General features: G+C 43.5%; 1 protein-coding gene across 2 annotated transcripts in view; it reads right to left on the minus strand.

Moving 5' to 3' along the window:
* The window catches only part of grin1a (glutamate receptor, ionotropic, N-methyl D-aspartate 1a), a 29,317-nt gene that overhangs the window by 6,908 nt on the left and 6,090 nt on the right, over nucleotides 1–16,319 (minus strand). Inside the window, exons 4-20 of one of the 2 annotated variants that reach the window (XM_068334628.1) lie at nucleotides 13,626–13,688; nucleotides 12,653–12,750; nucleotides 11,857–11,978; nucleotides 11,230–11,404; nucleotides 10,520–10,664; nucleotides 9,677–9,763; nucleotides 9,162–9,297; nucleotides 8,742–8,869; nucleotides 7,501–7,665; nucleotides 6,850–6,968; nucleotides 6,389–6,501; nucleotides 5,706–5,854; nucleotides 5,445–5,602; nucleotides 4,736–4,897; nucleotides 4,324–4,433; nucleotides 3,857–4,002; nucleotides 3,508–3,558 (exon numbers count right to left, since the gene is read on the minus strand). In XM_068334628.1, coding sequence (XP_068190729.1) covers nucleotides 3,508–3,558; nucleotides 3,857–4,002; nucleotides 4,324–4,433; nucleotides 4,736–4,897; nucleotides 5,445–5,602; nucleotides 5,706–5,854; nucleotides 6,389–6,501; nucleotides 6,850–6,968; nucleotides 7,501–7,665; nucleotides 8,742–8,869; nucleotides 9,162–9,297; nucleotides 9,677–9,763; nucleotides 10,520–10,664; nucleotides 11,230–11,404; nucleotides 11,857–11,978; nucleotides 12,653–12,750; nucleotides 13,626–13,688 — 2,127 coding nt within the window. The remainder of the gene's footprint in view (nucleotides 1–3,507; nucleotides 3,559–3,856; nucleotides 4,003–4,323; nucleotides 4,434–4,735; nucleotides 4,898–5,444; nucleotides 5,603–5,705; nucleotides 5,855–6,388; nucleotides 6,502–6,849; nucleotides 6,969–7,500; nucleotides 7,666–8,741; nucleotides 8,870–9,161; nucleotides 9,298–9,676; nucleotides 9,764–10,519; nucleotides 10,665–11,229; nucleotides 11,405–11,856; nucleotides 11,979–12,652; nucleotides 12,751–13,625; nucleotides 13,689–16,319) is intronic. The other variant, XM_068334630.1, reaches the window with a different exon arrangement.

The following is a 16,319-nucleotide window of genomic DNA, read 5'->3' on the forward strand; positions in this document are numbered from 1 at the left end:
ACATGCCAAAACATTTTATGGATGGAGAGAGAGGGAGAGAGAGGGGGAAACAGAGACTAACTAAACACGGAACAAATAGCATGACATATCAATCCTGGCTAGCACTGGCCTCGCAGTACATCCTTTTTCATCAGGTCACATGATAAGGGACTTTTTTTTAGGGCAGAATTGTACCATCCGTCACCCCAACCAACCAGCACTTGTCTCTCAACCCCCTAATGACATTATATCAGGTGGTGAGCACCCAGTAACTGGCCTGGACAATAGGTGAAAGCTGGCAGAGAAGTGATTGGTGCACGGCATCGGTTGATTTTAGTGCAGGTAATAAAGAGTAAAATCTTTTTTTCCTGTTGGAAGATGACATCTCATGTTAGTAAATGCAGAAAGTCAGCCTGTGTATAAAAAGAGTGTCTAATCGTAAGCTTTTTTTTTTTCTTCAGTTAAAAAAACAAACAAAAAAACCCCCAAGACTCCAGTTCTTGTTGAATCTTACACGTCACAGAATGCAGGACTGCCGTCCGGCCGCTCTGAGCCCTGATGAGGAGCTGCGTGTGCTCAGTCCCGGCCATGCATGGCATGCTGGACCGCTGGATGAAGCGTGGCGTGGGGATTCGCACCGTCGACAGCAGCTGTCTGTTTCTTATCGAGAAACAGAGGCGGGCTGCCACGGTGCGTCGTCATTATACACCAACAGCATCGTTGTCATCATCATTATCATCGTCATCGTCATCATCATCATCACTATCACAAACCAGGAGTTTTCTGACATTTTTTTTTTTTCATTCCAAACTGACACCGGCTTCAGTCTTACCAAGACAGAGCACTTCTGAATAACATCTGTTTTACAAGAGGAAGCTGAAAGTTGGACATGCAGCCTGTCAGCGATGTAGTGGTCAACATCCTGTTGGGTAAACTCTCAGCACCCGCCGTCACAGACAAGTCAGTCGTAGGCAGGTCGATATAGAGATATATAAAAATCTACAAGGTAAATTTAACAAATTCATTGTCATTTGTAGCATTAAAACCAAGTAGCACGACAGGGAGCAAGAGAAGAGAAAAGCTAGCATAGAAACTCTGGATCGCGATGATGAGCACAAATAACTTTAAGAGCTTTTTAACTTAATATTCTGGCAGGACAGCGTCGCCAATGCTAGGCCAATGAGCTCTGTGAGCTTATTTGTATGTTGTTGTTTTTTTGATTAATTTTTTAATTGCTAGCAATGTCGCTGTTCTGTAATCCATGATTTTTCTTGCCACTAGGGGGCAGTAGACAGATTATACCACATTACTGTATGACTACTACAGTGTCAAACAAATCTGTGTTTCTGTGCACAGTAGAGATGAAATTAGCCTTGGCAATGAAAATTTTCACACATTGATTTGGTTCCTACGAAAAAAATATTTGTCTGTTGGCAGGAGATGCTCTGCTGTGTTCACTGTCTTGTTGCTAAGTGCTCCTTTCTGCCATTTGTTTCTGAAAACAGAGCGCTGCCATGATGGAACAGTAATGCTATGACAGCAGTGAGAGTTGTGAATGCCCAGTTCCTTAATTATTAAAGATTTAAATCAGCTTAAAAAAAAATCCTTTAAATTACAAAAAAATATGTCTACCCCACTACATCTCTGTGGCTACAACCTCTTAATGCTAATGATATCTAGGGCATGCATTTCTAATAGTGCGTGCAGATTTATTGCTTTATAAAGCATCATGGAAGCAACATTGTTTGTGTGATTTATATTTGTGTAACTTATATTTTCAGGTATGTAGAAAGCTTGCAGAGGATGAGGGATGTGTTACGTGAACAGATTTAGTCAGAAGTGCGAGTTCTTTAAGATTACATGTCTCTTTAAAGGTGCATTGGTGCACAGTACTGCACAGAGCATAAAACACTGACCTGAGGCAGTGCAGCACATTACATACAAACACACCTACAAGCAGTCAAAATTATGCTGACAATGACACTCCAGGTTTCAGCGCTTGCCACACTAAGGAAGGAGGCGGCCACATAAACTGTGATCTCAGATTTTCCATCACGATGAGTTTGTATCTTATGTAAGCGAGCTGCTATTTAAAATGTGTGAATATAAAATGAATGTAGGTAATCGAATCAGCTCAGCCAAACAGTATGAATAATATCCTGAATAATATCCACACAGAACAGAACAGACTGTACAAGCTCGACGTGACTTCTTCTTCTGCTCTCCTTGCATGAGACCCCATTACAGTGGTTATATTTAGGATAGTGGGGATTGCACGCGTCTGTTATTTTACCCTTAGGGCCCATACTGATGGTCGATGAGCACGATGAGCATGCATGAGCCGTCTTAGTTCAACGGTGCAGACAAATCAACTGGATCATCGCTGACATGGGTAGAAAGCACACTGGTCAATGAGCAGTTTAGTGTGTCCCTCTCCTTTCTCAGTGATCCCACCCAGCATGCATTCGCCTGTATGCGCCTAGAGAACACACATCCATATGAGGAGACTCACAACAGTTACATATAGTAGTCAGGTTGATGGAGGACACTCTCAGAAGGACATTGATTTGCTGTCAGGCACTTGTGATTTTATACTGTACCTTCCTCCAGCCCTGCTGACTCTGTTCAGCAAGGCCAAACACTGAGCTTAGAGAGTCAACACACTGGCTTTCATGGCCACACCATAGACCAACAGCATGACTGCCTCTAATATGAAACCCCTACACCTCCAACCTATCCAATCAGATGAAACTACCAGCAGGAACAGAAATGTAGGGGCTGTGGGTGGAGGAGGGGCGATCCAATGATCCAACGCTTCAAGGCCTCATTTGATTGCGTCGAAGGCAAATCGTGCTCTCCGTCGGCTGAGTCGAGGGTAATAGCGCTTGACTGCAGCTTAAAGGGTTGTTTCAATCGAATCGCATAAAGAATGAATCACATATGGGATTTCATTCACCTCCACTTTATTGATTTAGCTGCCGATGTACCTGAATGGGCAAGTAGAGGAGAGGTTTAGGTAGACTAACCCTTCAAAGGGACGCCCGCTTCTGCTGCCATCACATTACATGTAGTCTCTGGTGAGACTGGTTGTTTGTCACTGCGTAAGAGGACTGTTTGCTAGCATGATGCACTTTGCAGTTATTCTGACTATCATGGGAGAGACACTGCAGCGTGATTGAGCCTGGATGGCCATTTCAATCCCATTGCTAGCTGCTGGCCGCCGTTAGCATGGTTGTTAGAGTGAAGGAAATCCACCGTGAAGACATCGAAGTACATTAGCACTACCATTATGATTGCAATTATCAGTTCTGGGTTGTTTGTGGAACCATTTTGGTTCTTTTATTTTCATTTCTACATCATCTGACCTCATGAAGCATATAAGCGTCGCAGCAGCATCCTAGATGTTCTAGTTCATGCTATGGATGCGGAAGGTTGAGGTCTAACTTTGACTAGAGAGTAGGGAAAGGTAATTATAGTCACGCTAGCAGACATGGGGGGTGGAAATGGTTCTGCTAATTAGTTACATACTAATGAGGGAGTCCCAGGCACAGCTTGACTTCCAGAAACCTCCTTATTCTCCTGCAGGCATACACAAGAGACATGGGTGCCGTCGGTCTCTGGGAACTGTTAGGAGCTAAGTGGTGGTCACTGGAGATGCCTTACATTCCGTGAAGGCCCTGGAGCTCACAGGTTCTCAGACAGTGATCTTGCCGTCTGATCACCGCTAATGGGTAAAATTAAAAACTCCTACAGAGGCTGAGTTAACAATACAGGGACCCCCCCCCCCAGGAGGAGGGGCTCTACTGGCTTTCATCCACCACAGAGCCTCAGCCCCTCCACCCTTTGGTGTGAGCGGGGCAGAGGGGATCAACCCTACCTGCAGGTTCTTCCTCCAGACATTGACTGCCGCAAAGGCCAGCTGCATCTGCTTCCTGCGGGCGTCTTTATGGCGCTTATAGGCGATTTCAATGAAGATGAGGAATATCCCTGCCGCAATACCTCCGGCCACCAGCATGAAGACCCCTGTTGGGAAGGGACACATGGTGAAAACAACGTGAGCTACAATCATCTAGGACGTGAAAGCATGGCCTGCATGTCTCGCTCAGTGGTCACTCCTCGTTTTTCAACCAGCTCCTACTGCTGACGGAAGCTGCAAACCACACACTATTAATGGGAGACCACAACTGCACAAAAGCCACAGGTACTATACGGCACACTTCCACCCACGGGGACACTAAAACAACGATTCTGTAAAGGTATTGGACAAAAAAGCTCTACAGTACCTTACCACTGCAGTTTTTGTCCAATCACTTTAATGCTTTCTCCACACCATAAGGACCATACCTGCCATGTTTTCAAAGGTGAGTGTGGCTGGGGCATTGCTCCTTGAGTCACACTCCTGGTATCTCACCCAGGTTTTATCTAGGTCCTCCATGAAGCCGTTCTCATGAGAACTGCAAGGGGTTGGGGGTGGTGGGAAGAGAGGTGACACAGTTAATACACACCACAAACGCACTGAACGCTAGAGCCGCTCATTTCCAGATAGGAACACGTATATGGTACAGAGATAGCAGGACAGGACGGGCGACAAACACACAAAAAACGCACACAGACACACAAGGGGGGAGCTACGTCAAGAGATGTGATGCGAGGCGATGCGCTGGATGGCTGTAAACGGTCAATATGCGACCAGGAAATCATATCAATAAGAAAACATAAAAGTCATACGAGTAATGCAGCTTCTGCTGGGACAGACCTGAGAATGGCCAGGGACACATTCTGTTTCCAGGGGCTGTCCTTGCGCATGCCAATGCCAAAGCCCGAACGGAAAAACAGCTCTCCCGTGGTCACCAGGTCGCACTTCTGCGAGGCTTCAAACTCCAGCACCGCAGAGTCCCAGATGAAAGCATGCAGCTTGCTGTGTGGGGGAGGGTAAGGGAGGAGGAAGGAGGAAGGAGGAGGGGAAGGAGGGGGTTACGGTGCAACAGTACAATGATTTACATAGACATTTAGGGCTCCCATCCCTTTCTCTCGCTCTCTCACACACCACATCTGTGTGTGTCGGTCAGCGTTTACCAGCAAGCTCTGCTTATGGGGCCAAATGAAATCCAATGCCAGATGGGTGAGGGCGCGTCCCCCATTGGATTGCCCCACATCTCAATGATGTTCGTCTGGGTACAACCTGAAAAAGGGTGCTCCTGGACTCAGTGTTAACTTAACCTCACACTGGTGTCAGTGCTGTTGACACTCCTGTCCCTGCCACTTTGTCCTGGTCGGGCGATAGACCTGGACCAGAGGGAACGCGGCAGTAAGTCCTGATGCTTCTGTCTGGTCCAGAACTCCACATCCCCCAACACCCACCGAGCCCCCAACCCCGACAAAGAGCTCACTGAACTGTCCCTCGTCTGTGTGTCGAGCAGCCTGCCGACACGCGCCCTGGTCGGCCCGGCCTGGCCGTGACTCACTTGTCACGCACTGCTTGGATAGCCTCGGCAGCACTCTCATAGTTGTGCTTCTCCATGTGGCGGTACATGGTGCTAAGCTCCACCTGACGCCGGAAGTAGATGTCCACGGAGCTCTGCTTCACCGTGGCGTAGATGAATTTGTCCGATGGGTTTCTCAGCTGTATGAGGGGACAGGGATCAGAAACAGTCATGACATGGCTGCTAAAGACATCCATTAATACATCCATTCAAGATTGAGTTCTCGTATCATCCTGTACGCACCCTCGGGTCATTGATACCGGTGATGCGTTCCTCAGGCCGGTCCAACACCAGGAAGGCAGCCAGGTTGGCAGTGTAAGAGGCCACAATGATCATAGCAAAGCCGGCCCAAACCATTCCCAGGATTCTTGCTGAGAAGCTGCGTGGCGCGCCTGTGTGGTGAGTTCAAGGGTTCACCTTTCAGCACTGCCATTTTCAGTGTCTAATAGCATTAGTCATGTGGAGTTAGCTAGATGGTGCCCCCAAGGATTAATACATTTTGTTTAGCTCACTCTTATAATCATTCTACTTCTGTTGCAACTATTAAGAAGAGCCCATACATTAAAGAGTCCACTTACATTAAAAACTATGCAAAGATAACAATATAACAGAAGAAATATGACTATTAAAACACCAGATATGAAAAGGAAACACAAGAAGACAAACTAAAAGAGCAAAGACAACATCTTCCTTTAGAAAATGTGATTTGAAAGAGTTTAATTTGACATTAAAAAAAAGAAGCCTGACAATGAGGCAACGCCTGAGCCATGAACGCCTTGATTTCAGTCTTTTTACAACTGCAAGCTGTGTTAAAACCAAATAACTTGACAGCATTACAGAGTTCTGAAGGGAGAAGAACATCTTCTTTAGAAGGAACTGGAGTTTTCAGTGTTTAGTTTGATAATTTGTCACTGGCTCTGCCTCACCTTCTCCTATTCCAGAGTTCAGCAACACTCCCCAAGAGAACCACATAGCAGACGATAAGGTGAGGGCATCTTCCTCTTCTTCTTCACTGTTTACTTTAAATCTTCCAAACGGGCTAGGGGCAAAAAATTGGGAGGGTTGCAGGAGAGAAAATGAGAAATTGACAGTAAAAGTGTAGAAGGGAAAACCCTGGCCACCCCAGGTAGGGAAGGGAACTGAAGATGAGTGAGTAAAGAAAGAGAGACACAAACTCGAAAAGGGAAAATAAGAGTGCAAAGGGAAAGAGTGGTGGAATGGTCGGAGCCGATCTTCACCTGTGCCTGCCTTCAAGTCCAAACCGAGGGAAGATCTGCAGTGCGCAGGAGTGCACATACATACACAAACACACATTCATCTATTCACTGGTGGGTAAACACAAACACACACACGGGCACACGCACACAAACACAGGTCCCCCTTGTACCTGAACCGGTCTAGTAGGTAAAGCATCACCGCCACCACATGCACCGACAGACCCACCAGCAGCCACAGCGTGCTCTGGAACGGCTGCATGAACGAGTCCAGCGTGCTGCGAGGGATTTCCTGAAAACACACAGAGCTCCATCACTACCGGTATTAATCAGAGATCGATCATTATTGATTTATCGAATTAATCTATCTATTTATTTAGAATAATCTGATTTTGTAAAGTAGCTGTAGGTTTTTGGAGTTTTTTTTAGTCAGTAAAATTGTCGTGCATGAATTTGCTAACAGTTAATGTTCGATCACATTTGTGTCATCTCATCATCATCTCCTTTGAGTTAACAAAAAGATTATGAAAAATGTATCGCGTCACAGTTTACCTCCAAAAAAACAGAAAAAAGAAACTTCATGCAGCTCAGCTGCAAAGTGTTCCTATGGAACAATAACATATGAATATTAATTACAATGACTGGTTGACTAGAAATGCATCCAGATTCTGTAATACAAGACCTGCTGACATGTGAACTCCGTGGCGGATGGAACCCAGAGAGAACACGCACAGTCACAACGAGACGAGTTTCCTTCAAAACGTTTTTACGATGCAGAGAAAGAATTTGAAAGAGCAGAGAAGAAGTTAAAGGTAGAAACTTGCCTTTTTAACCAGGATGGTGAGGCCCTGATATTTAAAGGGTTTGGAGAACTCGATGTACTGGGCCCGTTCGTTGTTAATGGTCAGCGGGGCAACGATCATGTCAGCCAGACCCCCCAGGAGCTCCCCCATCATGCCATTCCACTCTTTCTTGTTACTGTTGTTCACCTGAGGTCCCAAAAGGAAGGCGTCAACATCGGTTTATTAACAGCCGGCTGTCGTCAAAAAAAATTCAATACCTCCAAGCTTAAAAGCTTGGGTCAGGCCCCGTGGGGGTATAAGAGCTTCACATCTCTGGTAATGGGTTTGTCGTATGAGATCAGTCACAGAAGAACATCACAAGTGTAAAATGTGGTTTCTTGAATGAGAAATGAATGCGTCTACAGACACAGACTATCCTGTCTCACCTCTCTCAGTGCTGGTCCTGCCAGTCAGATAGCCTGAACCCAAGATTTTGATACAGAAGCATGTGTTCCATGCTGTCCTAGTATTGGTAGCTTTTTTTTTAGTTATTTATGAGCAATAATCAGTTTCTGTGCTTAAAGTAAAACGTAGATTAGCCAGGCGCTAACCACCCCTTATAACACCGTTCTGTTGTGAAAGAAGCACATCATCAGTAAACACATTTTGAGATAAAATTAGCTAATCCTGCTTCGACATAGGATTTTCAGCTGGTACTGTCTCATTTTTATTTTTATTCTCATTTTTATGCATCATATATTAAAAAAAAAAAAAAAAGGTACAGATAAATAAAAGTGACAGGGCGGAAGAGTCACTTCCTGATAATTAAGAAAATCAAATCGTTGAAAGGTTCAATCGAACAAATGGCAGATACAGGATCGAAAGAGCAATCTAATCCACCCCTGATCATAAATCAGAACTGGAAGCTGACCTTCAGTAAGACGACCACAGCGGCTGGAGACTCACAAATGCTGGAAATTGCCAGTAAATAAATTATAATCGGTTTAAACAGAGACAAAATGTTGTGGAAATCATGAGCGTGTTTTGTCAGATAGCAGAAAAAAGCCCATTTGTCATTGTACCCCATGTGAAAACCTATTCATCACGTTCATGTGGCGACCATATTGCTGATTTGAACGCATCATTCTCTCTCCGGGGGCTCGATAACAGAGAACAAATCGCTGTCAAAGATGTTTGGAGGAAACCTGAAGTGCTGCATGAAATTTTTTTTTTTTTTTTTTGTAAAAAATATTACAAACGAGGCTGCTTGGTGTAAAACTGACCCGCTCTTGAGTTCCAAATTTCCCATCAGCCACCAGGTGCACCTCATAGGTGAAGTTCATGGTCATGGCCAACTTGATGAGGAGGTCGATGCAGAAGCCGTAGCAGCATTGGGGTACGATGGGGCGTCCTGTAACAAAACCAGCCACAGTCTCAATTTAGCATCGACGCTGAGAACACGAGGAGAGGGTTTTTAGTCCAGAGGCGGCGAATGAAGACGACCACACACACACACACACACACACACACACACACGTCCGAACAGCACACGGATCACGTATGATCAAGCTCTCAGTCTGACTGGCACACTCAGCTCTATGCATACATATATAGATACCTACTGCATATATATGTATGCATTTCTAGTGGGTGGCATGTGCATCAAAAGCACAGTGACAATGGAAACGTCCCTGCAGTGTTACCTGGGATGGTTTCATTGGGCCCAGTGCAGATAACCTTTTTAATTAGGACTCCATTCAGCGTCATTTCCTCTTTGCACGTCCCGTCTGGCTGGGTGGGTTTCACGTACACGAACGGCTCCTGGTGGATCGTCACAATCTGCAGCAGACGTGACACGAAGCTGTTTATCACAGAGTTGTTCTCATCCTGAGGGATCTCAAGAAAAAAAAAACCCCAGAGGGTGCACAAACCCCCCCCCCCCCCCCCCAGCACAGATACACACAAAGACAGAGATAAACGTAAAAAATATCCGACAGGGATGCGGATGAGAGGTTCTTTTGAAGCCGATGACAAGATTAGAGGGATAAAAGTCACAGCAGATACATCACTTTGAGTTATGAGCTGAGATAAACTTCACTCCCATCTGAGGAACAAATGTCAGCGCCCTGTCCAACAGGAGCGCGTCAGTTCAAAGTTCATCCTCTATCCGTGTCGACACAACTGTCACATCGGAGTTACAGAGCTGAACGCGACCTGCCTTCAATCGAGTGGACATCTGGAAGCCCTGCGGTTTCTCCGTCTCTCCTCCGGGCCAGATGATCTTCCTCTGATTGTTCATCACCACCTGTAGTGGAGACACACACACACACACACACACACACACACACACACACACACACACACACACACACACACACACACACACACACACACACACACACACACACACACACACACACAGAATCCTGTGTGAGCACTGATAGAAAGCTGAACGGTCATGTAGCTGTGGGTGGGCATCGCCGCTGAGTCAGCTTTATATAATTGCTGCTCATCGTGACCACATGACCCGGCCAGGAGTTTGTGTGTGAACGGTCGGCTCGTTTTCACATCCACCCGCAAATTTAACAAGAACTTAATCTGGTAAAATGATTTTAAAAACATCTCAAATAACTTTCTGTCTCTGTCATCTCTGTCAAGTTTATTTAAATCGGCGTCTATTTTTTTCTGATTTATTACAAATCGCAATGTGTTTGCGATGCAGAGTTGGCCGCATTTAATGAACTAAAATTTTTTTACATTGACATTTTTTATGATCATGCTAGACTGAAACAGATAGAATCCAGAAAAATCCAAAAAGAAAAAAAATAGGCTACACATGGCGGAATAATAATTTTGTCTTATTCCCCTTCTATCCACTCGTGGTTTACCAAAGACTTATTTGGATCTCATTTATTTTGGAGGTTTATGCAGTTAGTAGCAGAGAAAAGTGCAGGGGGGAAAAAAAAAGTGTTGTCATAGCAACCCACAGGTGTTGTGATGCTACAGTGTGAATGAAGAAGAACCCCCGGTGGCGTCGTGGACGCCGCCCGTCCCGCCTCACCTGCGTTCCGTTGTATATGCCGACCTGAATGAGTCGGCTCTTCTGATAGTTGAGGATGCTGTAGTGGGCGTACTTCCTGTCGCCATCGTCATTGAACTCCACACGTCCCGTGAGGCCTTCTGGGTATTTAGATGACATCAACACCCTGAAACAAAGCAAATGAAAGTTGCTGCTCGTGTGAATCGGCGCATCGGATATTATGTGTTGCCTATTAGGAGTGTAACGACGCGTTTTATCGTGCGTAATTTGGTATGAGACTCTCATTTGGGGTCGTAAAAGAACTGTTTCCCCCCGCATTACATGAAGGGAAGTATGATAAATGAGGCAGAGCGGCGGCTGTTGTGATGAAGAAGCCTTGAGTTCATTTTTGTTATTTATGCTGTTAAAGAAAACACTCAGAAGATCCATCATCAACTCACCTCTCGCACATTCTGAAAGATTTAAAGATGTGTTATTCTGTGAGGCAGCTTTGGATCAATTGTTATTAAAAAAATCAACTGTGTTTAGGTTTCTTTCGCATCTTGTCTCTTTTTCTGGTTTTCTACTTAATAAATATCAATATTTTTATGGAAATATTCTGATCTGACTTTGGTATAAAATCTTTTTTTTTTTTAAGGAACTTAATAATGGACAGCCCCAACCTGAATAACGTGTAACTATTAAAGATCCTCAAACGTCGTGGTGTGATGAAGACACACGTCTCTGCTCACCGTTTGAAGAGAGGCCCCGTTTTCCAGATGTTGGTGTTGCCCACGCATCCCCTGGGGGGTTCTGTAATGTTCTCCTTCTCAAAGAGCTCCTGGATGGACTGAGCCACCACAGCCACCGCGTCATTGATATGTGCTGACTCGTTCTTCCCATTGATGAGCTGGAGGCCGATCAGACCTGAGACCGGGTCCACATGAGAGCAAAACTAAACTTAAACCAAGCAACAATCCAGCTTCAGTAGGTTTTTGATTGGCGGATTCCTGGAAGAAGATGCATCGGAGGGATGCACAGTTTGTGTGAAGAGTTTGTTGTGGATAAATTTGACATTTGTGAACACAAAGTGATGAAATAGTGAGCGAGAAGCTCAGGATTCTACCAGCGTTCTGTTGTAAAAGTCCTCCTTTCTAATCCACCAGAATTCAGAGACATCAATCCTCCACTGAAGCACAACCAATACACCTTTAGGTCATCGCCACTTCACATTTACTCCTCTACTGCTGAAACGTTTCAATACGGCACATTTAATTATGGGATGCATTCATTCATTAATCCCTCTGATCATGCATGCCTTATGATGGGCTCCCCCCCTCCCCCGAATAAAGCCGGGTGTCTCTGCTCAGTGATCGTACCGTCTGGCGCCTCGCCCAGCGCTTTACCCGACATCTCCCTCTCGCCCACCAGCCACACGTAGCCCGAGCCCGTCATGTTGAGGAAGCGGGCGGCCTTGTAAACCGCAGCAGCGTCTTCCTCACTGGAGGTGTCCATGTAGAAATAGAGGTGAAAGATTTTGGTGTAAGGAGGAACATTTTGCGTACATTTTGGTGATGAGTGATATATATATACACTATATATATATATATATATATATATATATATATATATATATATATATATATATATATATCACTGATCATATACAGTATATATATTTTTTAATTTATTTTATTTTATTTTTTTAAATAGGTCATTCATTGAAGGTGTGCCTTATAATCCAGTGCGCCTTATAGTGTGGAAAATACTGTAGATTTATATGGGAATAAAAATATTTTTACGTTCATGTTTTTGGAGTACTGTCTTTGTTGAACTGAGAGGGACGTCATGATATCACAACGTCCCCGGGGGGGGGGGAATTATTTTGTCAGTATGTGCCTTCAACATTTAATTTGTGGGGTTCTCTGACCTTAAATAATGTGAAACCTGGTTTCTCGTTTTAAAATGTATGTTCATTTGTAATATAAAGTGTGTGTGTGTGTGTGTGTGTGTGTGTGTGTGTGTGTGTGTGTGTGTGTGTGTTTTTAATAAGTCTACATAAAACTGGATAAAACGTAAGCATGAATAAAATACAAACATCAACTCCAGTAAATCTAAAAATATAATACAAAAAAATGTAATAAAATTAATTAAAAATTGATTCCGGTCTCTCACCTGGCAGACAGGATGATGACTCGGGCCTCCAGCTCTTTTGCCTCCAGCAACAGGGCAGTTAAGTTAGTCTCCTGGCTGAACTGGAGGACTTTCTCTGCCTGTGATCGGGGCATAAGAAACGTCAAGCCAGCTACTTTCCCCCTGCCTCAGACACCCCGCTGCCTCTTTACCTGCTTGGATTGAACTCGGCCCATTTCATTTTTTTTATTTTTTTATTTTTTTTTTAAAACGGGAGACAGATAAAAAAGGAAAGCGATCCAGGGGGGAACCGGCTGAGGTTTTAAAAAAAAAAAAAAAAAAAAAAAAAGCTTGAAGGGAAAAAAAAACTTTTGCATTTGTTTCGCATGCAAACTGAGGGTTATCAAGGCTCCAAAGAAGGACGTGCATGTGTTAGGTAGGGGGGAAGAAGAAGGTCAATGCAACCAGTAACTAAAAACGGGTGAAGAGGGGTGAGGGGGACGTTTTCCCCCAACAAAAAAAACTGCTGAAAACTGGGAAAGTGCTACAGAACAGGAAGAAGTAGCATCTGGACCACGGTGTCGTTCCACACGGTTCTCCACAAAGGAATGAAATTGCAAACTGTTTCTGAGTGTGGGTGTGTTTGCATCGGTGTATGTGTGTGTGTGTGTGTGTGTGTGTGTGTGTGTGTGTGTGTGTGTGCGTGTGCGTTCTGTGTACATGCATTCCTTTATTGAAGGAGAAAATGAAAATGGCATAAGCGGGGCGCTGCTCACTGATTTCTTTTTTTTTCTTTTTTTTTTTTCCCCTGGAATGATCGGAAATTATAGATTTTTCATCACAAAATCATTCTTCATTGAAATCATAGGGAAAATGTCTCAAAGTAAAAAAACAAAGAAACACGTGCTACCAAGAGAGGGACATTTCTGGGTCGGCTGGTGACTGGTTTGGGCTGGTTTCTAGTTGCTACGTTTGGAAAGTTGGTGGGCGGCGTGCATTGACCATGCAAATATACCTTAGGTCCTCGCTTGTTGTCAAAGGACAGTTGGTCGAGGTTTTCATAGTTCCTTTTTTTATTCTGATGAGTAATGTGCACAGAGAAAATATGCAGACACAGAAAAATATTATAAACAGTTGAAAATGGAGGGCAGTAAAGCATTCCAACAAATCTCCACTTTTCTGCTTCAAATTGGGATCTTTAACCGTGGGGCTCGTAAAGAACATCAGAGATTTAATAAAAATAAGAATAAAAATAAGAATACAACCTATCAACATCTAAAGTACACAGAAGTACCAGGATTTATTTATAGTATTTAATGCATGAATTAACAGCGCTGCTGAATCAGCAGTATTGACTTGCTTAAACTCTTGGTCCAGTAGTAATCAATGAAAATGGCCTGAAATTTACATACTAAGAACCTTCTTTTAACACTACACTGACGCACCGTTTTCACCAGCTCTGAACCTCAGCGCTAGTTATTACTGACTAGTGTGATGGAGCATCATACAAAGAGTAGATGGACCATCACACAACACCACCTTTAAATGATAAATGCATTTTAATTGTTTCAATATGGTTTCATCTTTGGATAAGACTGTAAAACCCAAGAAGGAAAAAACATAAATTCGAAATAAAATGAATCACAGAAAATGTATTCATTTTTATGTGTTTATGGAAAACAGCTTCAAGTATTTTATTTCTAGAAAAACATTCAAACTTTTGTGGAATTTAAGTCTTTTACTATTGAACCTAAGAGGTAATAATTTCCTGTCGATATTTGAAAAAAGCAGCTCATTGCTAAAACTATGCAGTATAAAGACTTGTAGAGCCCCATAGAGGTGATAAGTAGCACACACACACACACACACACACACACACACACACACACACACACACACACACACACACACACACACACACACACAGTTCACACTGCAGTCACACCGGCTGCGTCCGCCTCCCCTTAGAAAGTCCACTTGCATCAATCTGAACTCTTCCATCCACAGCCGAAGCTTTTCAGACCCACCTCTTTATTCCCTGGTCCAACGGTGATGTTTGAGTGCTTATAATGTTAAATCCTAAATGATCACTTTTAAATTTTCATTTATTTTAATGTAGTGGTTCAGTCAATCATAATACCTTGATAACTATGGAATTACCCACTATCTAACCCCCTCTCAACCCCTTCCACCCCAAGAGATTTTACCGCAGCGCTCTATTTTTGTATCCTCAGCCAGGCATTCATTTTTCATGTTGTGTTGGTCACATTTGCATGCTGACTACGTCCACTGTGTCTTACTGGTGGTGGCTGTGATCCCTGGTGAATTTGCAGGCCTTGTTAAAAACTTGCCACGGAGCAAAAAATGGAAATGAAGTGAGTTTCTACTGCGATTAACATGAATAACCCGTCTGTCTTTTCATTAGCTGCAGCTTCTTGTCCAGCACCACCTTTAAACAGGATCAGCCTGTATTCACAGATCAACCGTTTACCTGATCCTGTCGTGTAAACATGTGTGTATATATATATATATATATATATATGGAGCACATCCTAGCAATGCTTTCGTTCTCTATTTGTAAAATGTTAAATATCCATGAGAATGACAATGTTCCATCCTTAAAGGATGATGCTGGTCTGCGTTTTTCTCACGGCGAAGAAGGGCTCAACTAAACAATTTGTGACACTGACTTTATTTACTGAAAAAATAAATAAATATATATATATATATATATATATATATTTAAGGATATATATAAAAAGCATTAAAGTTGTGTTTGTATGCTGCAGCCTTTAGCTGTTGACACACTTACTTACCCTTCTCCTCTCGCTCTCCTCTCCTCATTGCACCAGACTTTTAGCCTCATAAAGCCGCTAATACCAGCAGCTCTGACGGCTCGCAGCCGTGAAGTTCACATTTGACTCTACAGTAAATTGCCAGAAAAAAAAATCACTGGCAGCAGCTGGCCAATTCCTTTTTTTAGTCTCACACACACACACACACACACACACACACATTATTCTGTACACTGACCTATTCTGCAAAGAAGCGCTTCTAAGAGCAGGGTTTTAACACTTTTGGACCAAACTCCTGAAAAAAGCTTCCATCATATTTTCCTGATGTCTTAACTTATCAAATAGAGGATTTTTTTCTTTTCACATCATGAGTTACAACAATACACAATCAAAGATGAATTCTAATCCCTCAATAGGAGCTTTAAATAACAGTAAAAAATTGTCATTGAGTCCAACCTTAATATGAACAAATCACATGCAAAGACCCAAACCAGCAGAGTCTCAAACGTGTCTCTTTATAAAAATTCCCTCTCCTATCTGTGACACTCAGCCTCCAGCTCTCTGGATCTTATGAAAGACGTTAATCTTTAAAAGCAGACCCCCACAAATAAAGACTTTTTGGTAGCTCAGTGAGCTCAGTAATATCCTCAGACAGCTGAGCTCCGTAGAAAAAACACTCATGAAGGGGATAATAGTGCCTTTTTAGCTGAGGATTAATACACATTTGTGATCTTTCATTCTCAGAATGAACTGGGGGGTGCGTTCAATGTTAACAGTTCGTTGAGGACAATGGAGCTCTGCGGCACAGAGCAATGAAATGCAATCGGACGCAGGATGCGCTTTTGGTTGTTCTCAGCTTGATAGAAAAAGAAAAATGTTCCGTTTCCCTGGTGTTGCTCTAGATTTTGTGAGAC

The sequence above is a fragment of the Antennarius striatus genome, chromosome 15, assembly GCF_040054535.1.
Source record: "Antennarius striatus isolate MH-2024 chromosome 15, ASM4005453v1, whole genome shotgun sequence".
In the NCBI taxonomy this organism is placed as follows: domain Eukaryota; kingdom Metazoa; phylum Chordata; class Actinopteri; order Lophiiformes; family Antennariidae; genus Antennarius; species Antennarius striatus.